The sequence below is a fragment of the Dipodomys ordii genome, unplaced genomic scaffold, assembly GCF_000151885.1.
Source record: "Dipodomys ordii isolate 6190 unplaced genomic scaffold, Dord_2.0 Scaffold134, whole genome shotgun sequence".
Classification (NCBI taxonomy): domain Eukaryota; kingdom Metazoa; phylum Chordata; class Mammalia; order Rodentia; family Heteromyidae; genus Dipodomys; species Dipodomys ordii.
Genome location: NW_012267350.1, coordinates 2,098,278 through 2,112,422, shown reverse-complemented (window position 1 = coordinate 2,112,422; position 14,145 = coordinate 2,098,278). Strand labels below are relative to the sequence as shown.

The 14,145-nt window shown below is 41.6% G+C and overlaps 1 protein-coding gene across 1 annotated transcript; it reads left to right on the top strand.

The window, feature by feature from the left end:
* Positions 1 to 843: 843 nt before the first annotated feature.
* LOC105996651 (coiled-coil domain-containing protein 54-like) lies at positions 844 to 1,821 on the top strand. Its single transcript, XM_013030842.1, has one exon. The coding sequence runs from the start codon at positions 844 to 846 to the stop codon at positions 1,819 to 1,821; it is 978 nt and encodes a 325-aa protein (XP_012886296.1).
* The last annotated feature ends 12,324 nt before the right edge of the window (positions 1,822 to 14,145 follow it).

Below are 14,145 nucleotides of genomic sequence, written 5' to 3'. Positions count from 1 at the left end.
CTCCCATTAATCACCAAGAAGCTGAAAGTAGTGCTGTGACTCAAGTGGTAGAACTCTAGCTTTGTGCAAAAAAAGCCCAGGCCTGAGTTCTATCTCCAGCTGGCGAAAAATAAAATAAATAAAATAAAAAAGCAAGCCAGGTGTTGGTGATTCATGCCTGTAAACTTAAAATAAGAGTCAGTGATTCATGCCTGTAATCTTAGCTACTTGGGAAGCTGAGATCTGAGTATCTGTTGTTTAAAGCCAGCCTGAGTGGGAAGACTGTGAGACTCTTTTCTCCAACTAATCACTAAAAAGTTGAAAGTAGAGATGTGGTTCAAGTGGTAGACACCCAGACTTAAGCAAAAAGCTAAAGGGCAGTGCACAGGCCCTGACTTCAAGCCCTCGTACCAGCACCAAAAGAATAATAAAAAAGAGTTACTTTCTCATTTTTAATTGCTAACATGGAATATCAATAGACATAACACACATTTTTAAAAAAAGCTCTGAAGTACAAGTGGAAAAACACGAGTGTGACAAAAAATTTTCCTCTGTGCTATGCCTACTTCTGTGCTCAGCCAGGAGCCATTGTGACATCAGCATTGAGTCGACAGTTACCACAGCTCAGCCCTATAAGGCTGACCATTATTTCACTGAGCTCCTTAGGCTGGGTTGCTTTAGAAGGAGCCAAGTACCAAAGGGCACCCATCTCCACTTTTGAAGTTCTGTATGCCGTATTTTATGATGTTACTGGGGGAAAATCAAGAAAATAGTAAGAGAAAGGCCAGTTCTTTCCAACATTACTTCTTTTGTAGGATGGTATTCACAGTTACTAACACTTTGTGTCTTGTTTCAGAATGAAAAATGTATAGACTTTATACCAGAAGGGTCAGAGCTGCTGCTGGGTCCCTGTGGAATAGAAATCTCTCCAAGATCAGACAGTCTTTTGAAAACATCCGCCAAAAATGTAACATTCGACACCAGTGCTCAGCTAGATATCCAACAGTGAGTTCCCATGAGAGTGACGAAGATGACTTCAGTTTGGATGAAGAAACACATTTCACAGAAGTACTTCAAGATATTAAAACATCCCAAAATGATCTTCTTAACCAAACGACGGATATGGTCATTATGATAGCAAGAATCCAGGAAAAGATAGACCATTATGACACACAGATAGAGATCCTACAAGCCAGAATGAATGCTAATGAAGACAAACAAGCCGCCATCACCAACGATATCCTCTCCCTGAAAGAAAACATCGATGTTTCAAAGAAGAAGATGACAGAACTGGAAAGCTGGAAATCATGCTCCAATATGCCCTGTTTAGAAATTCCAGAGGAAGAATCAAGAGAGAAAATCGTAGAACTGTTTCAAAAATTTGGACAACCAGATGCTCAAAAGAATACATCAGTTTCTACAGATTCAGAAACATCTACAGCAAACCCCAAGGAAGTTCCTATTCCAGAATGTACTCATGGTCTGGAAAAAAGCACAATTTCTCCTAAAATTAAAACTCTGAAGAAAAGTAACCGAGAAAATGCATCAAGAAACTTACAAAAGGCAAAATCAAATATTTACATTTACCCAGACTTCGGAACATGGATCAAACTAACGTTTGTCCAGGGAGGAAAGTGGAGTTTTTTCCTCCATGCCACCAAGTTAGAAGACTTTGTCCAGTGGCTTCTATCTAGACCAACCGAACAGCCCGAGGAGCCACTAATCACACCCCAGAGAGAATCTGTCTCCGGTGGATTTATTGAAAACCTGACCAAAATCTGTCTCTCTGTTGTGAACTACTTTTACTGCCGTTTTGGCTTCTCAGAAGTAGAAGTAACTTGACTGTAGGTTCTCCTTGGCCTGGCAGAAAATAAATGCAATGGGTTTGCTCCAAGCATGTATCTTTGTAGTGTCTGTGAACTCTGTGGTAGCTTGCATCCTGTGGGCCCACTGTCCGAGAGGTTCGTACACATCCACAGTAAGTTCAGACACTGCATCCCATTGAACTATTGTGAGCCACTTTCTGTGTGTGTTCATGTCCTCTCACAGCCAATTCATGAGGACTCACCTTTGTGCCTATTTTCATAGGTAACTGGGAGCAAATAATGTAAGGATCAAAGGAAATATGAAACACATATGGAATCCTCCAAGACAGGATTTTATATGTGTGTGTGTGTGTGTGTGTGTGTGAGAGAGAGAGAGAGAGGACTCCGTGTGTGTGTGTGTGTGTGTGTGCGCGCGCGCACGCACGCACGCGTGCGTGTTAGTACCAGAGCCTGAACTCAGGCCTTAAATTTTTTGTTGATGCCCATCGTAGGTCTTGAACTCAGGGCCTGAGTGCTGTCCCTGAGCTTCTGTGCTCAAGGCTGGTGTTCTACCATCTGAGCCACACTGCCACTTCCAGCTTTTTTTGAGTTTAATAGAGATAAGAGTCTTATTGATTTTCCTGCCCATGAGACCCTTAGCTCTAATAATATTCTAAAAATTTGGAAGAGGCAGTGTGGCTCAAGTAGTAGAACTCCAGCCTTGAGCGTAAAACCTCAGGGACAGCACCCAGGCCCTGGGCTCAAGCCCCAGAACTGGCACCCCCTCCCCCCAAAAAAGTCTAATGGACTTTCCTGCACAAGCTGGCTTCAAACTGCAATTCTCAGATCTCAGCTTCCTGAGTAGCTAGGTTTACAGGTGTGAGCCACTGGCACCCAGCTTCCCTCTTTTTTTTTTTTTATCAGTATCATGTCTGTATATGCATAGAGTATTCTTTTGGTCAGACTCATCCCCCTGTCACTCTCCCTCCTCTCCTCCCCTCTTTCCAGATCAACAGCTATAAGCTTCATTGTTTCATTTTCATACAATTTTTTATCTCTTTGGCTAATCTTGCTAGCTCATCCTTGCTAACATTAAGTTAACAATATTTCTGGGCTCAGCTGATATTGTGTCTCATTGTAGACAAGCTATTGAGTACATTTATTAACTTGTATTTTTCATAGCTATTGTTGTGTTGCATTGTTGAATACATAATTCACAGAAATGGGTCAATGGCTCACAAGTGGTTTCATTGAAAAGCAGTGATGAAAATAATGATATAGTAGTTTCAACTTAATGTCATAAATATGATCAACACGGTTCTAGTCTAATTTTTACTAGAGTCTGTAAAACCAAGTGTGAGTGAATCTACCTGTAATGATTTTTGACAAGGAGCTAAAAAAGTTTAAATTAGAAGTATAATGAATAATATTATCTGCAAATCAGATTTTTATTAGATCTGTGACCTATTTTAAACCCCCAGGGCATAGTCTGTTATATAACTTTATTCATGAAGGCATTGAAATTTCTTTCATTTTTAAATAGAAAAGCATGACCTCTTCGTTGGATTCTTTATTAAAATAAACATGAAATAATGCCTCCTATTGAGAAAAGAGAGATTACAGAAAATGAGGCATGATAAACAGCAGCCAGGAATTCAGAACAAACATTGTACTTAATGAACCATTCTGTTAGAAACACAGAAACACTATCTTCTTTGCCTCAAACCTTACACTCCTTCCTAAGCTGCAGTATTACCACAAGGAAATAGAAAAGAGTAAGAGTAGCCTGCTGGCCAAAAATAGTGTGCTCTCAAAAGTGAGCAAGGACATCATTAAAAAATGATATGTATCCTGGAAAAGCAAATACTTAGGAAAATGACTCCTCCTGGCACAAAGTACTTATCTCAAAGATGGACATCTGTCTTGGAAAAAAAAGAATGTATGGTAGAATGCATCCTTTCTTTGAAGGAATGCCCTAATATCTGTAATCAAAATTTAATGAGCAGGTCAGTCTTAAAGACCCTGAGCCCAAGTGATAAAAGTGTAACACCAAGAGTGATTAAGTATGCTAGGCATGCGAAGAAAGAAAAACATTTATTATAGAATAACTTGAAGTCAAACTTCCCTTTTATCACATACTTCTCTGATGTCAAAAGAGCTAGGGGTGTCTCCCTTTGAGCCCCCACAGAGTGTGGCTCTTTCTGCTTGCCTGCTTACTTAATAAAGCTCTGCCAAGTTTCTTAGAATTGTGTCCTGAAATTCTTATTCTTCCATCAAAGTCAAGGATATGGAACTAAAATCCTAAGTGGAGGGTCCCGACTACTAAAGGGAAACTTTACAACCCCTCACCTGGAAATGGTGTCATTTTTATCTTTTTTTTTGGTCAGTTGTGGGGCTTGAACTCTGGGCCTGGGTGCTGTCCCTCAACTCTTCAGCTCAAGGCTAGCTCTCTACCACTTGAGCCACAGCGCCACTTCCAGCTTTTTCTGCTTATGCGGTGCTGAGGAATCAAAGCCAGGGTCTCATGCATGCAAGGCAAGCACTCTACCACGGAGCCACCTTCCCAGACCAAATGGTGGCACTTTTATATAAGTCATTAATTGTATAGGTAAAGATAGAGATAATAATCAGCTAAGGAGATATGGCTCAATGTTGTCTTTCATATGGCAAAGAAATATGAGTCATATTTACTTCTGGAAGCTTGTGAAAGCAAATTCAAAATTGATGATATATATCACCCTCAGAGGAAAAACAAAACAAAACAGAATTAGCTACTGGCAAAAAAGAATCCTATGCTAGAATGATATTTTGCATACCAGTGAGGTGAAAGTATTACAGGGCCAAGAGTGACTCAGCACTTAGCAAATATGTCAAATACCTATGAAGAATGAGGGCTGGATGACAGCTTGTGATTCTTAGTAAGATATCATGAGATAGGGGAAGAGACATTTTGTTCACTAGTGGTTATTTTAGGAGCCATGTTGTAGCTTGTCAAAGTGAGCAGTTGACTCCAAGCACTATGTGGATTAGTCTTTGGGTACAACTACTTTTATGTGCTTACTAGATTCAGTTTGATGCCAACACACACGCTACTAGAGTCCCAGCAAATCATACAAAGGAAACTAAGCAACCTCTCAACTCTGATGGATTGTTGTAGGAAAAATTAACACTTGGCATATAATGAAGTCACATGCCTTTTCAACATCATGTGTGAAGAAATGCATATTTCAGTATTCTCCTCTGATGCATGGGGGACACATTTTACTCCAGTGGATATCTGGACATATTTTCTTTCTTTCTTTCTTTCTTTTTTTTTTTAGTCATAGGGTTTGACCAGGGCCTAAGCAGCATTGTCAGTGACAATTTTCTGGTTAATTGAAGATAAGAATCTCATGGCTTTCTTGCCTAAGCTGGCTTTGAACCATGATCTTCAGATCTCAGCCTCTTGGGTAGCTAGGATTAAAGGTGTAAGCTACTAGCTAACCTCCAGTAGATATCAGAAATCACCATTGAACTTTCTATGTTGTGTCCTTTATCTGTACAAGCATATCTTATCCTATGAGAGTTTTATAAATTGGTGTAATAAATTGGTGAAAAAATAATGAAATAATTTAAAATAATTATTTTTTTGGGGGGGGGTCCGGTCGTGGGGCCTGAACTCTGGGCCTGGGCGCTGTCCCTCAGCTCTTCAGCTCAAGGCTAGCGCTCTACCACTTGAGCCACAGCACCACTTCCGGCTTTTTTCTTTTTGCTTATGTGGTGCTGAGGAATTGAACCCAGGGCCTCAGGCATGCAAGGCAAGCGCTCTACCACTGAGCCACCTTCCCAGCCCTTAAAAATAATTATTAACCAAACAATAATATATAACAATATCCTATACTATATTGAAATGTTCTCTCTGTCTCTCTCTCCAAATATATGTAATCACTCTGTGATGATGTGGGATTAAAACTGGGTCTGTAGACCCCAGGCCTGAAGTCTAGGAGTGCAATGTTGGATCTGGCTACTGGCTCCCATATGCTAAAGAGACAGGTTGAAACACAGAGAAAGGAGGTTGATTATATGGTAGCCATGGGAAGATAGCAATTCAGTATGTCTTCACCCATCTTCAGGGGTACAGACATTGGCTTCAGGTTCAATAGAGAGAATTGGGAGTGTCTGAGAAAGGTCTGCATTGTTAAAACAGCCATGATCTCTAATATTTGATAAGGGAGCCAAAAACATAGCATAGAAGAAAAACAGCCTCTTCAACAAATGGTGTTGGGAAAACTGGATATGCATATGAGAAAACTGAAACCGGATTGTGTTTAAATAGGTAGGTTTAATTGAGTAGCCAGTAAAGAGAACACCACTCACTATTCAGGCAGGAAGAGATTACTTTAACCAAACTGCTTGCCCCTGTCATGCAAGGTGGAGACTACATGGCTGAATAGGCGGGCTGAGGTCTGACCAGAGTTTAAGTAAGGAAGGGGAGAGAAGATGTGGCCAGGTGAGGGAAGGTGTGGCCACACTGGAGTCAGATGTGACCTCAGGGCCTGGGGACCCTCCCCTGGTCCTATAGGAAGGGGGGGGCAGTATGTGACCTCCAGGTGTGCCACTTACCTAGGTCACACAGGTACTGGGCGGAGACTTGGCCAAGAGGAGGGAGGAGTCTGCCCACCTTCCTGGAGCTGGTCCCGTTGACCAGGGCTGTCGATATTAGGGGTAAAGGTGGACATGTGGTCCCCTCCAGAACAAAGCAGCATGCAGCAGCTGTCCCCTGGTGGTAGTCTTTGAATGAAGTCTGGAAGAAGTCTCATGAGGCAGGGGCTGGGCAAAAAAAAAAAAAATTAGAGAGCACACAAATGGAAAACAAAAGTAGAGCACACAAACGGCAAAAGGGTTCAGGGCAGAAAATAAAAAATTGGATGACTTGGCTAGAATGGCTAGTTTTTATCTCCTGCATTCCAGGTTGTCTTGGAGTTGGTGGAAAATGTCCCTAACTACTTCTGACATCTGGCGACTAGGTAAAGGAGAGTGTCAGGTAACAAAGGCAAGAATGTAAGTTTCTGTCCAGTTAGAAGGTACACAGCTATAGACATTACGTAGGCAAACAACTATTTCTTTTGATCTTCCAGCTCTGATTAATTTTGAAAGGGCAAGTGTAAAGTGACTCCATTTAGAATGTTATTACCTCTTACTCCTCTCCAAGGTTTTCTGTTGTCAGGACTGAGCTCGTCCTGGGGGGGAGGGAGATCTCAGTGTTTGTTGCTGGGATAGTTTGTCCCAGTTGGCATTCACAGGCTTTGAACTCAAGGCCTGGACACTGTCCCTGAGCACTTCTGCTTGAGGTTAGTGCTCTACCACTTTGAGTCACAGTGCCACTTCCAATGTCTGGCTGGTTAATTGGAGATGAGAGTCTCTTGAGCCATGCTTCCACCCTGGCTTTTTACTGATTAGTTGGGAGATGGAGTCCCAGGGATTTTTCTGCCCAGGCTGGCTTTAAACTGCGATCTTTGCCACAAAAAACCTTTATTATTTCCAATAAAAGCGACAAGGAGATCAAATAGAAATAAGTAGAGCTTACCTGAACCTTGTCAAGAATTGGCCAACAAATAGTATTGATTTCTGATTATTTTAATGATGCCTAAGTTAACCAAGTTATTTGACCCAAAATTCACAAGAGACTCTCCTGGCCTTTTCCAGGTCAGGCTGGGTAAGATTTACAAATCTAATTTTACAGAAAGAATGTCACACAAGAGACTTAGTTTTTGCAAATCCAAAGCAGTCCTTCACTAGGAAACAGCTGCATGTGATGGATTCAGGCAGAGGTCCAGTCTACTTTTACCATGTTGGAGGTAGTCAAAATAGACTAGGTGGGAGTGAGGCCATCTTCCGGGTTGGAAGAGATGCATTGGATCTGGGGTAGACTGCATTTCTTGGATGGACTCTCACTTCTGCTGTGTTACCTGCAAGTTTTCTACACAGACTGGTTAATGGTCCTGAGTGCTGTCCCTCAGCTTTTTCCACTTACATAGAGACCAAATTAAATTATACACATAGAGACCAAATTAAGTTACATATAGAGAAAAAGAAACCTTCAATAGTGGGGAGATCTGGAATTTTTTTAAAAAACCTAAATCCTCAATAAACTTATGTTGCTAAGCCAAATAACTTGATTACAATGCCAGATAACAAGTTTACACAGATACAGACATACACACACACAAGTGCACGTGGCACGCGTGTGCGCATGTGCATACACACACAAAGTGCACATAAGTTTTACAGTGCGCAAAAACGAGTAACAGCCATAGACTCTTGGAATTCCAGCAGTAAGATGACATTATTTTGCCCAATATGTTAAAACCACGTGGTTAGTGCTAGAAGAGGCATTGCCAAACAAAATACAAGGCAAAACTCAAAACCCAAATTTTTTGACAACAGAACAAGTTTAGACATCTTTACTAATAAAGCACATTAGGTGGTTGGGCCTCAGTTTCCAGGACCTGTACAAAGAGGCAACTTTGTTAGCAAGGCACATTATCAAGATGGTATGACTTAGAGTTTTATGAAGTAAGCACAAGCAAGCAATCAGGGAGGCAGACAACAGAGGAGGAGAGAGAGGAAGAGAGGAAAAGAGAAAGCACTATATTTAGGTCAGTGATTGTGATTATTCAATTAATATTAAGGCCAAATTTCTAAGCAGTTACTTTTCTTGTGATATTAGATCTGGTCTCAAACCTAGAATGGCTAGCCTTAGAGAGAAAACCTAGCTGGGGGTCCCTGGGACCCAGCCGGTGTCATACCCCTGACAGGCACAAACCAAAAGATTGGAGAAAATTAAGAGGGAGAGAGCAAAGAAGAGCCTGAAAGTAAACAGACTTCTGACCATTCCCATTGCAGTGGCAAAAAACTGTATCTCTGAGATTTTTTTTATTTTATTCTATTTTTTTATTGTGAAAATACTGTACAGAGGGGTTACAATTACATGGGCAAGATAATGAGTACATTTCTTATCAAGCATTGTAGCCTCCTCCTTTGTTTCCCCTTCCCATCCCTTCCCATCCTCCCTCCCCACCAAATCCTCCGCCCCCCCACCAAAGTTGTAAAGTTCGTTTTTCCACATAAAAACTTGTACATCTCATTGTTGCAATAGATCCACCTGTATCCCTATTTAAACGATTTGTTTTTTCCCTTCCTCTCCACAAATTATACCAACCTCAAATAGTGTGAAAGCAGGGGTTATACCATGGGGGAGGGACATACAAAGCAACAAAGAAATCATCTTATAATGTGTTAGAAACAATCGCATGAAAGAAAAAACATATTTGAATACATATCTTTAGGGTTCATTTCCCTAACATCAACTTATCTGACCTTTTCTGCTTGACTCAGACATATACAAGTTATTGCAAATAAGGGAAACCATGGGACCTATGTTTCTTTGGGCCTGGCTTACTTCACTTAATATAATTTTTTCCAAGCCTTTCCATTTCTTAAAACAAATGGGGCAATGTCATTCTTTCTGATGGAGGCATAACATTCCATTGTGTATATATACCACATTTTCTTGATCCATTCATCTACTGAGGGGCATCTGGATTGGTTCCATATCTTGGCTATGGTAAATAATGCTGCAATAAACATAGTCATGTTGGTAGCTTTAGTGTGGCCTTGTTTGTGATCATTTGAATAAATGCCCAAAAGTGGGATTGCTGGGTCCTAGGGGAGCTCTATGTGGAGTCTTTTTGAGGAACCTCCATACTACTTTCCAAAGTGATTGAACAAGTTTACACCCCCACCAACAATACAGTAAGGTTCCCTTCTGTCCACATCCCCTCCAGCATTTGTTGTTATTAGAGTTCTTGATTGTAGCCATTCTAACTGGGGTGAGGTGGTATCTCAATGTTGTTTTGATTTGCATTTCTTTTATGGCTAGAGAGGTTGAGCATTTCTTCATGTGTCTATTGGCCATCCTATCTCTGAGAATATTTTGACCAGGCCTCAGTGTAATTTCAAGAGGCATTCCAACTGAGTGTCTCTGGCTCAGGCGAGACTTGCAGCATGCCATTAAAAGCAGTCAGTCTGTTGAGTGAAGGAGAGCTTACTGGATGGAAACAGTGTCCCACATCCTCCAGTGCCCCTAGATAGAAATGTCCAAACCCACAAAACCAAGCATCCTCAGCTCTGGAGGTGAAGTGCTTTTCAGTTAAAGGCCCAGAAGCTCTCTGACTGGAGCCATGTCTAGTCAAACAGAAAAGCAGAGAACTCACCCGTGTGGAGATGGAGGCCAAGCCATAGTATTGGTGAAAAGCCTAACAGAAAAAGAGAGAAAAGAAAACTGAAGAGGAATCCCACCTAGCTTGACTTTAAACCCTTCCCGAGTTCACACAGTCTCGAGGGGACTGGACAGTGACCTCGGGAGGGACAGGCTGTGGCTCCAAGCATCTTAACTTCGCTGCTACTACCGATGAATTCCAGCCTAGTTCGGAAACAGATTTGCATGGCTTCTCTGGATCCTCTTTCACATTGTTTTGCTGCTGTCGGAAGATCGGTTTGTTTCTGTTTTGTTTTGTTTTACAATGTCATATTCTGCCATGTTCTCATTTTGATTTCCTCATAGAAAATTGTATTGCACATGCCCCTTTTTTGTAGGTTTTTAAAAAAATGTAATCAGTTTTGACTTAATATGATTACTCTTCTATTCCAAAAAATATTTTTAAATAAAGGTCTGTTCATAATACCTTTCTTTAGCTATTGTGCAGATTCGGTGGTCAGACTCTGTCAGTTCCTACAGACAGACACAGGGACGGGATCCCAAACAGGCGTGCTGGGGTCTCGCAGGCCTCACGGCCTTTGGGCAGCGGGTTGTGTCTCGCTGAGCCCTCCCTCTGTCTGAGCTGGGGCGTACCATCAGTAGTTGGGACAGCTGTATCATTCTGTATGTGTAGTTATGAACATCGCATTCTTGTATTATTATTATTATTGTTATTATTCTTTTAACAAGTCTGTCTTATGTGCCATCGTGGTGCTGAGCCCAAGGACGCTGTCCTTCGGGGTGATGGAAACCGCTTCTGGAACTTGTTCAAGTATTGTGTGTGTTGGATCTGTTGTTATGGACTCCTGTTCTGTCGGTTGATATTTTGTACATTATGATCTAAATCTCAATGACGCCCGGTGCCCACAAGTCCCTTTTAGCCAGCTGCCCAATCAAAAGGATTTGTACCCACTGGTGCCCTGCTGGGGGTCACCCTGTGCCCACAGGACGGTGCCTCCCACCCCTCTGACTCAGCTATCCTCAACCACCTTGCCTGGGCATCCCTGTCAGGCCTCAGGGATCCTAGGCGGAGGTGGGGGGGGGCAGTAGGCGGGAGCGGCCCAGGATGTGACTTCAAGGTGTGCCCATTACCCAAGTGACACAGGTGCTGGGCAGAGACTTAGTCGAGAGGAGGGAGGAGTCTGCCAGCCTTCCTGGAGCAGACCTTACTTGGATCCCAATCTGTCACTCTATACTAATGTCAATTCAAAATGCATCAAAGACCTCAATACTATCTTATGATCCAGCAATACCATTCTAGGGCATTTATCCAAAAAATTACAAATCAGGATACAGTAAAGCCACCTGCACAGCCGTATTTGTTGCTACACTATTCACCATAGTCAAGGGATGGAATCATCCCAGATGTCCTTTGATGGGCAAATGGATCAAAAAAAATGTGGTATATATACACAATGGAATTCTTATTCCTTAAGTAGAATGATATATGATTTGCAAAGAAATAGATGGCCCTGTCAGTATTTTCACAATAAAAAAGAAATAGATGGACTTGGAAAATTTATAATTTATAAATATACAAGTAAACACATATATTGGGTCGTATGCAAGTGTACTTAAATGTATTAATCAAAATATGGTATCTGCAGGGGAGAATTTGAACAATGTAATTCCTTAGAAAGACTCAGACTAACAAAATGAATGCTAGAAAACTTGTACTTGAAAGGTCGGTGGATAGATGAATAAAGAGAGGAAGGGAGCAGAGAATGCAGTCATGAAATTTAATACATAAAGAAATTTGTGGGGAGGGGTAGGGATGGGAGGAATGCAAGAAAAGGATGAAACAAGTGGTATCAATCAAGGTGCATTTTATTCCTAAATTAGTTTGTTGAATGTAACTTCTTTATATAACTATTTAAAGATACATCATAACAACAACAACAACAATATAATAATAATAACAATAGTCCAGGTCAAAGTATAGACTAGTTAATCATTTTATTTTTGTTTTTGTCTCTGAAGAAATTTCAGAATAGTTGGTATCACTTTACTACTGGAACAGACCAGGAACAAGTTACCCAGGGTGGAGAATCTCCTGAGTTTTTAGCTGTTTTCTTTTTTTGAGCGGGGGGGAGTCGTGGGGCCTGAACTCTGGGCCTGGGCACTGTCCCTCAGCTCTTCAGCTCAAGACTAGCGCTCTACCACTTGAGCCACAGCGCACTTCCGGGTTTTTTCTTTTTGCTTATGTGGTGCTGAGGAATCGAACCCAGGGCCTCATGCATGCAAGGCAAGCGCTCTACCACTGAGCCACCTTCCAGCCCAGCTGTTTTCGTTAAGATGATAAAAAGATGGGCTAGGCACCAATGGCTCAAGCATGTAATTCCAGCTACTCAGGAAGCGGAGATCTGAGGATCACAGTTCAAAGCCAGCCTGGGGCAGGAAAGTCTGTGAGAATTTGATCTACCAAAAAGTCATAAGTGGAGCTGTGGGTCAAGTGGTAAAGTGCTAGCCTTGAGCAAAAGGAAATCAGGGACCATTCACAAGCCCAGAGTTCAAGCCCCAGGACCTGTATTTTTTATTGTAAAGATACTATACAGAGGGTTACAGTTACATGCGTAAGGCAATGAGTACACTTCCTATTGAGCATTGGTACCTCCTCCATTGTTTTCTCCCTACCATCCCCTCCCTCCCTACCTTCCCCGAGGTTCTTTTTTTTTTTTAATTGTGATTACGTGATTACATAATTTCCCAAATTTCACAGTATTGTAGAATAATGATGCTCATTTAAAGTCACAAACTCATTCTAACTTTCCTGGAGCAAATTGTCTATCACGGTCTATAACATATAACAGTGTACACATATACACCATATATGTGATCAGCAGCATGGGGATATTTAGTAGTGGTTCAACCAGATGAGTGGAAGTTCTTTGTTTCTTAAGTCCTGTTAATTTTGTCGTATCACCTAACATTTTGGATTTAACATCCACTTATCATGGAGACCATGTACCATTTGTCTCTTTGCTCTTGGCTTACCTTGCTCAACATGATTTCTTTTAGCTCCATCCATTTCCCTGCAAATGCCATTATTTTGTCCTTTCTAATGGCTGCATAATATTCCATTGTGTATAGATACCACAATTTTTGGATCCATTCATCTGTGGTGGGGCATCTGGGTTGTTTCCATATCCTAGCTATTGTGAACAGTGCTGCAATAAACATGGAGGTGCATGTGTCCTTGTATATTGGTCCTGTTGTTCAGGGTAGATGCCTAGAAATGGTATGACTGGGTCGTAAGGGAGGCAGGACCTGTATTTTTAAAAATTTAAAAGAAGCTGGGCGCTGGTGGCTCATGCCTGTAATCCTAGCTACTCAGGAGGCTGAGATCTGAGGATCTCGGTTCAAAGCCTGCCTGGGCAGGAAAGACTGTGAGACTCCTATCTCCAATAAACCACCAGAAAACTGGAAGTGGCGCTGTAGCTCAAGTGGTAGAGCGCTCGCCTTGAGCTGAAGAGCTGAGGGACAGTGCCCAGGCCCAGAGTTCAAGCCCCACGACCAACAAAAAAAAAAAAAAAATTTAAAAGAAAAGAAAAAATGACGGCACAACTGTTGGAGGGGCAGTTTGCCTTCCATTAGAAGATACAGGTGAATCCTATTCTTCTTGATTTCAAGGTGATTGTAAAGCAATTAAAGCAGGGAATGGCTCAGATAAAAGAGCACAGATGCAAAGTGGGGGAGGAGTGTTCGGCTTTTAGTTAATTCACAAGGCCCAGCAAAACATCTTCTAGGTTGCCCCATACCACATTATGAAATGGAAAAGAAAAACAAAAACAAAGTTATGAAATGTTGAGATGAAATGAAGTGAATGCCAGAGGCTTTCTCACACACCATCTGATGGAATATTTAAAGGAATCCTAGTTGTAAGCCATTTCCCCTTCAGCTAGACTGAAGGAGATTTGCTTGTTCTTCCCAGGTTTTCCTACCAAATAATGCCTGTTGGTCGGTTGAGTTTTGTCCTTTTCTGCTTTTTCTTTTCTTACATGATCAGGCTGCTATTGCCCATCTCACTTTACATCAGATGGAAGATCATCTTCTTTGGGTGAT

Bases quoted from the DNA above. Each gene is read 5' to 3' on its own strand.
- LOC105996651 (XM_013030842.1), top strand. From the start codon at position 844: ATGTATAGACTTTATACCAGAAGGGTCAGAGCTGCTGCTGGGTCCCTG.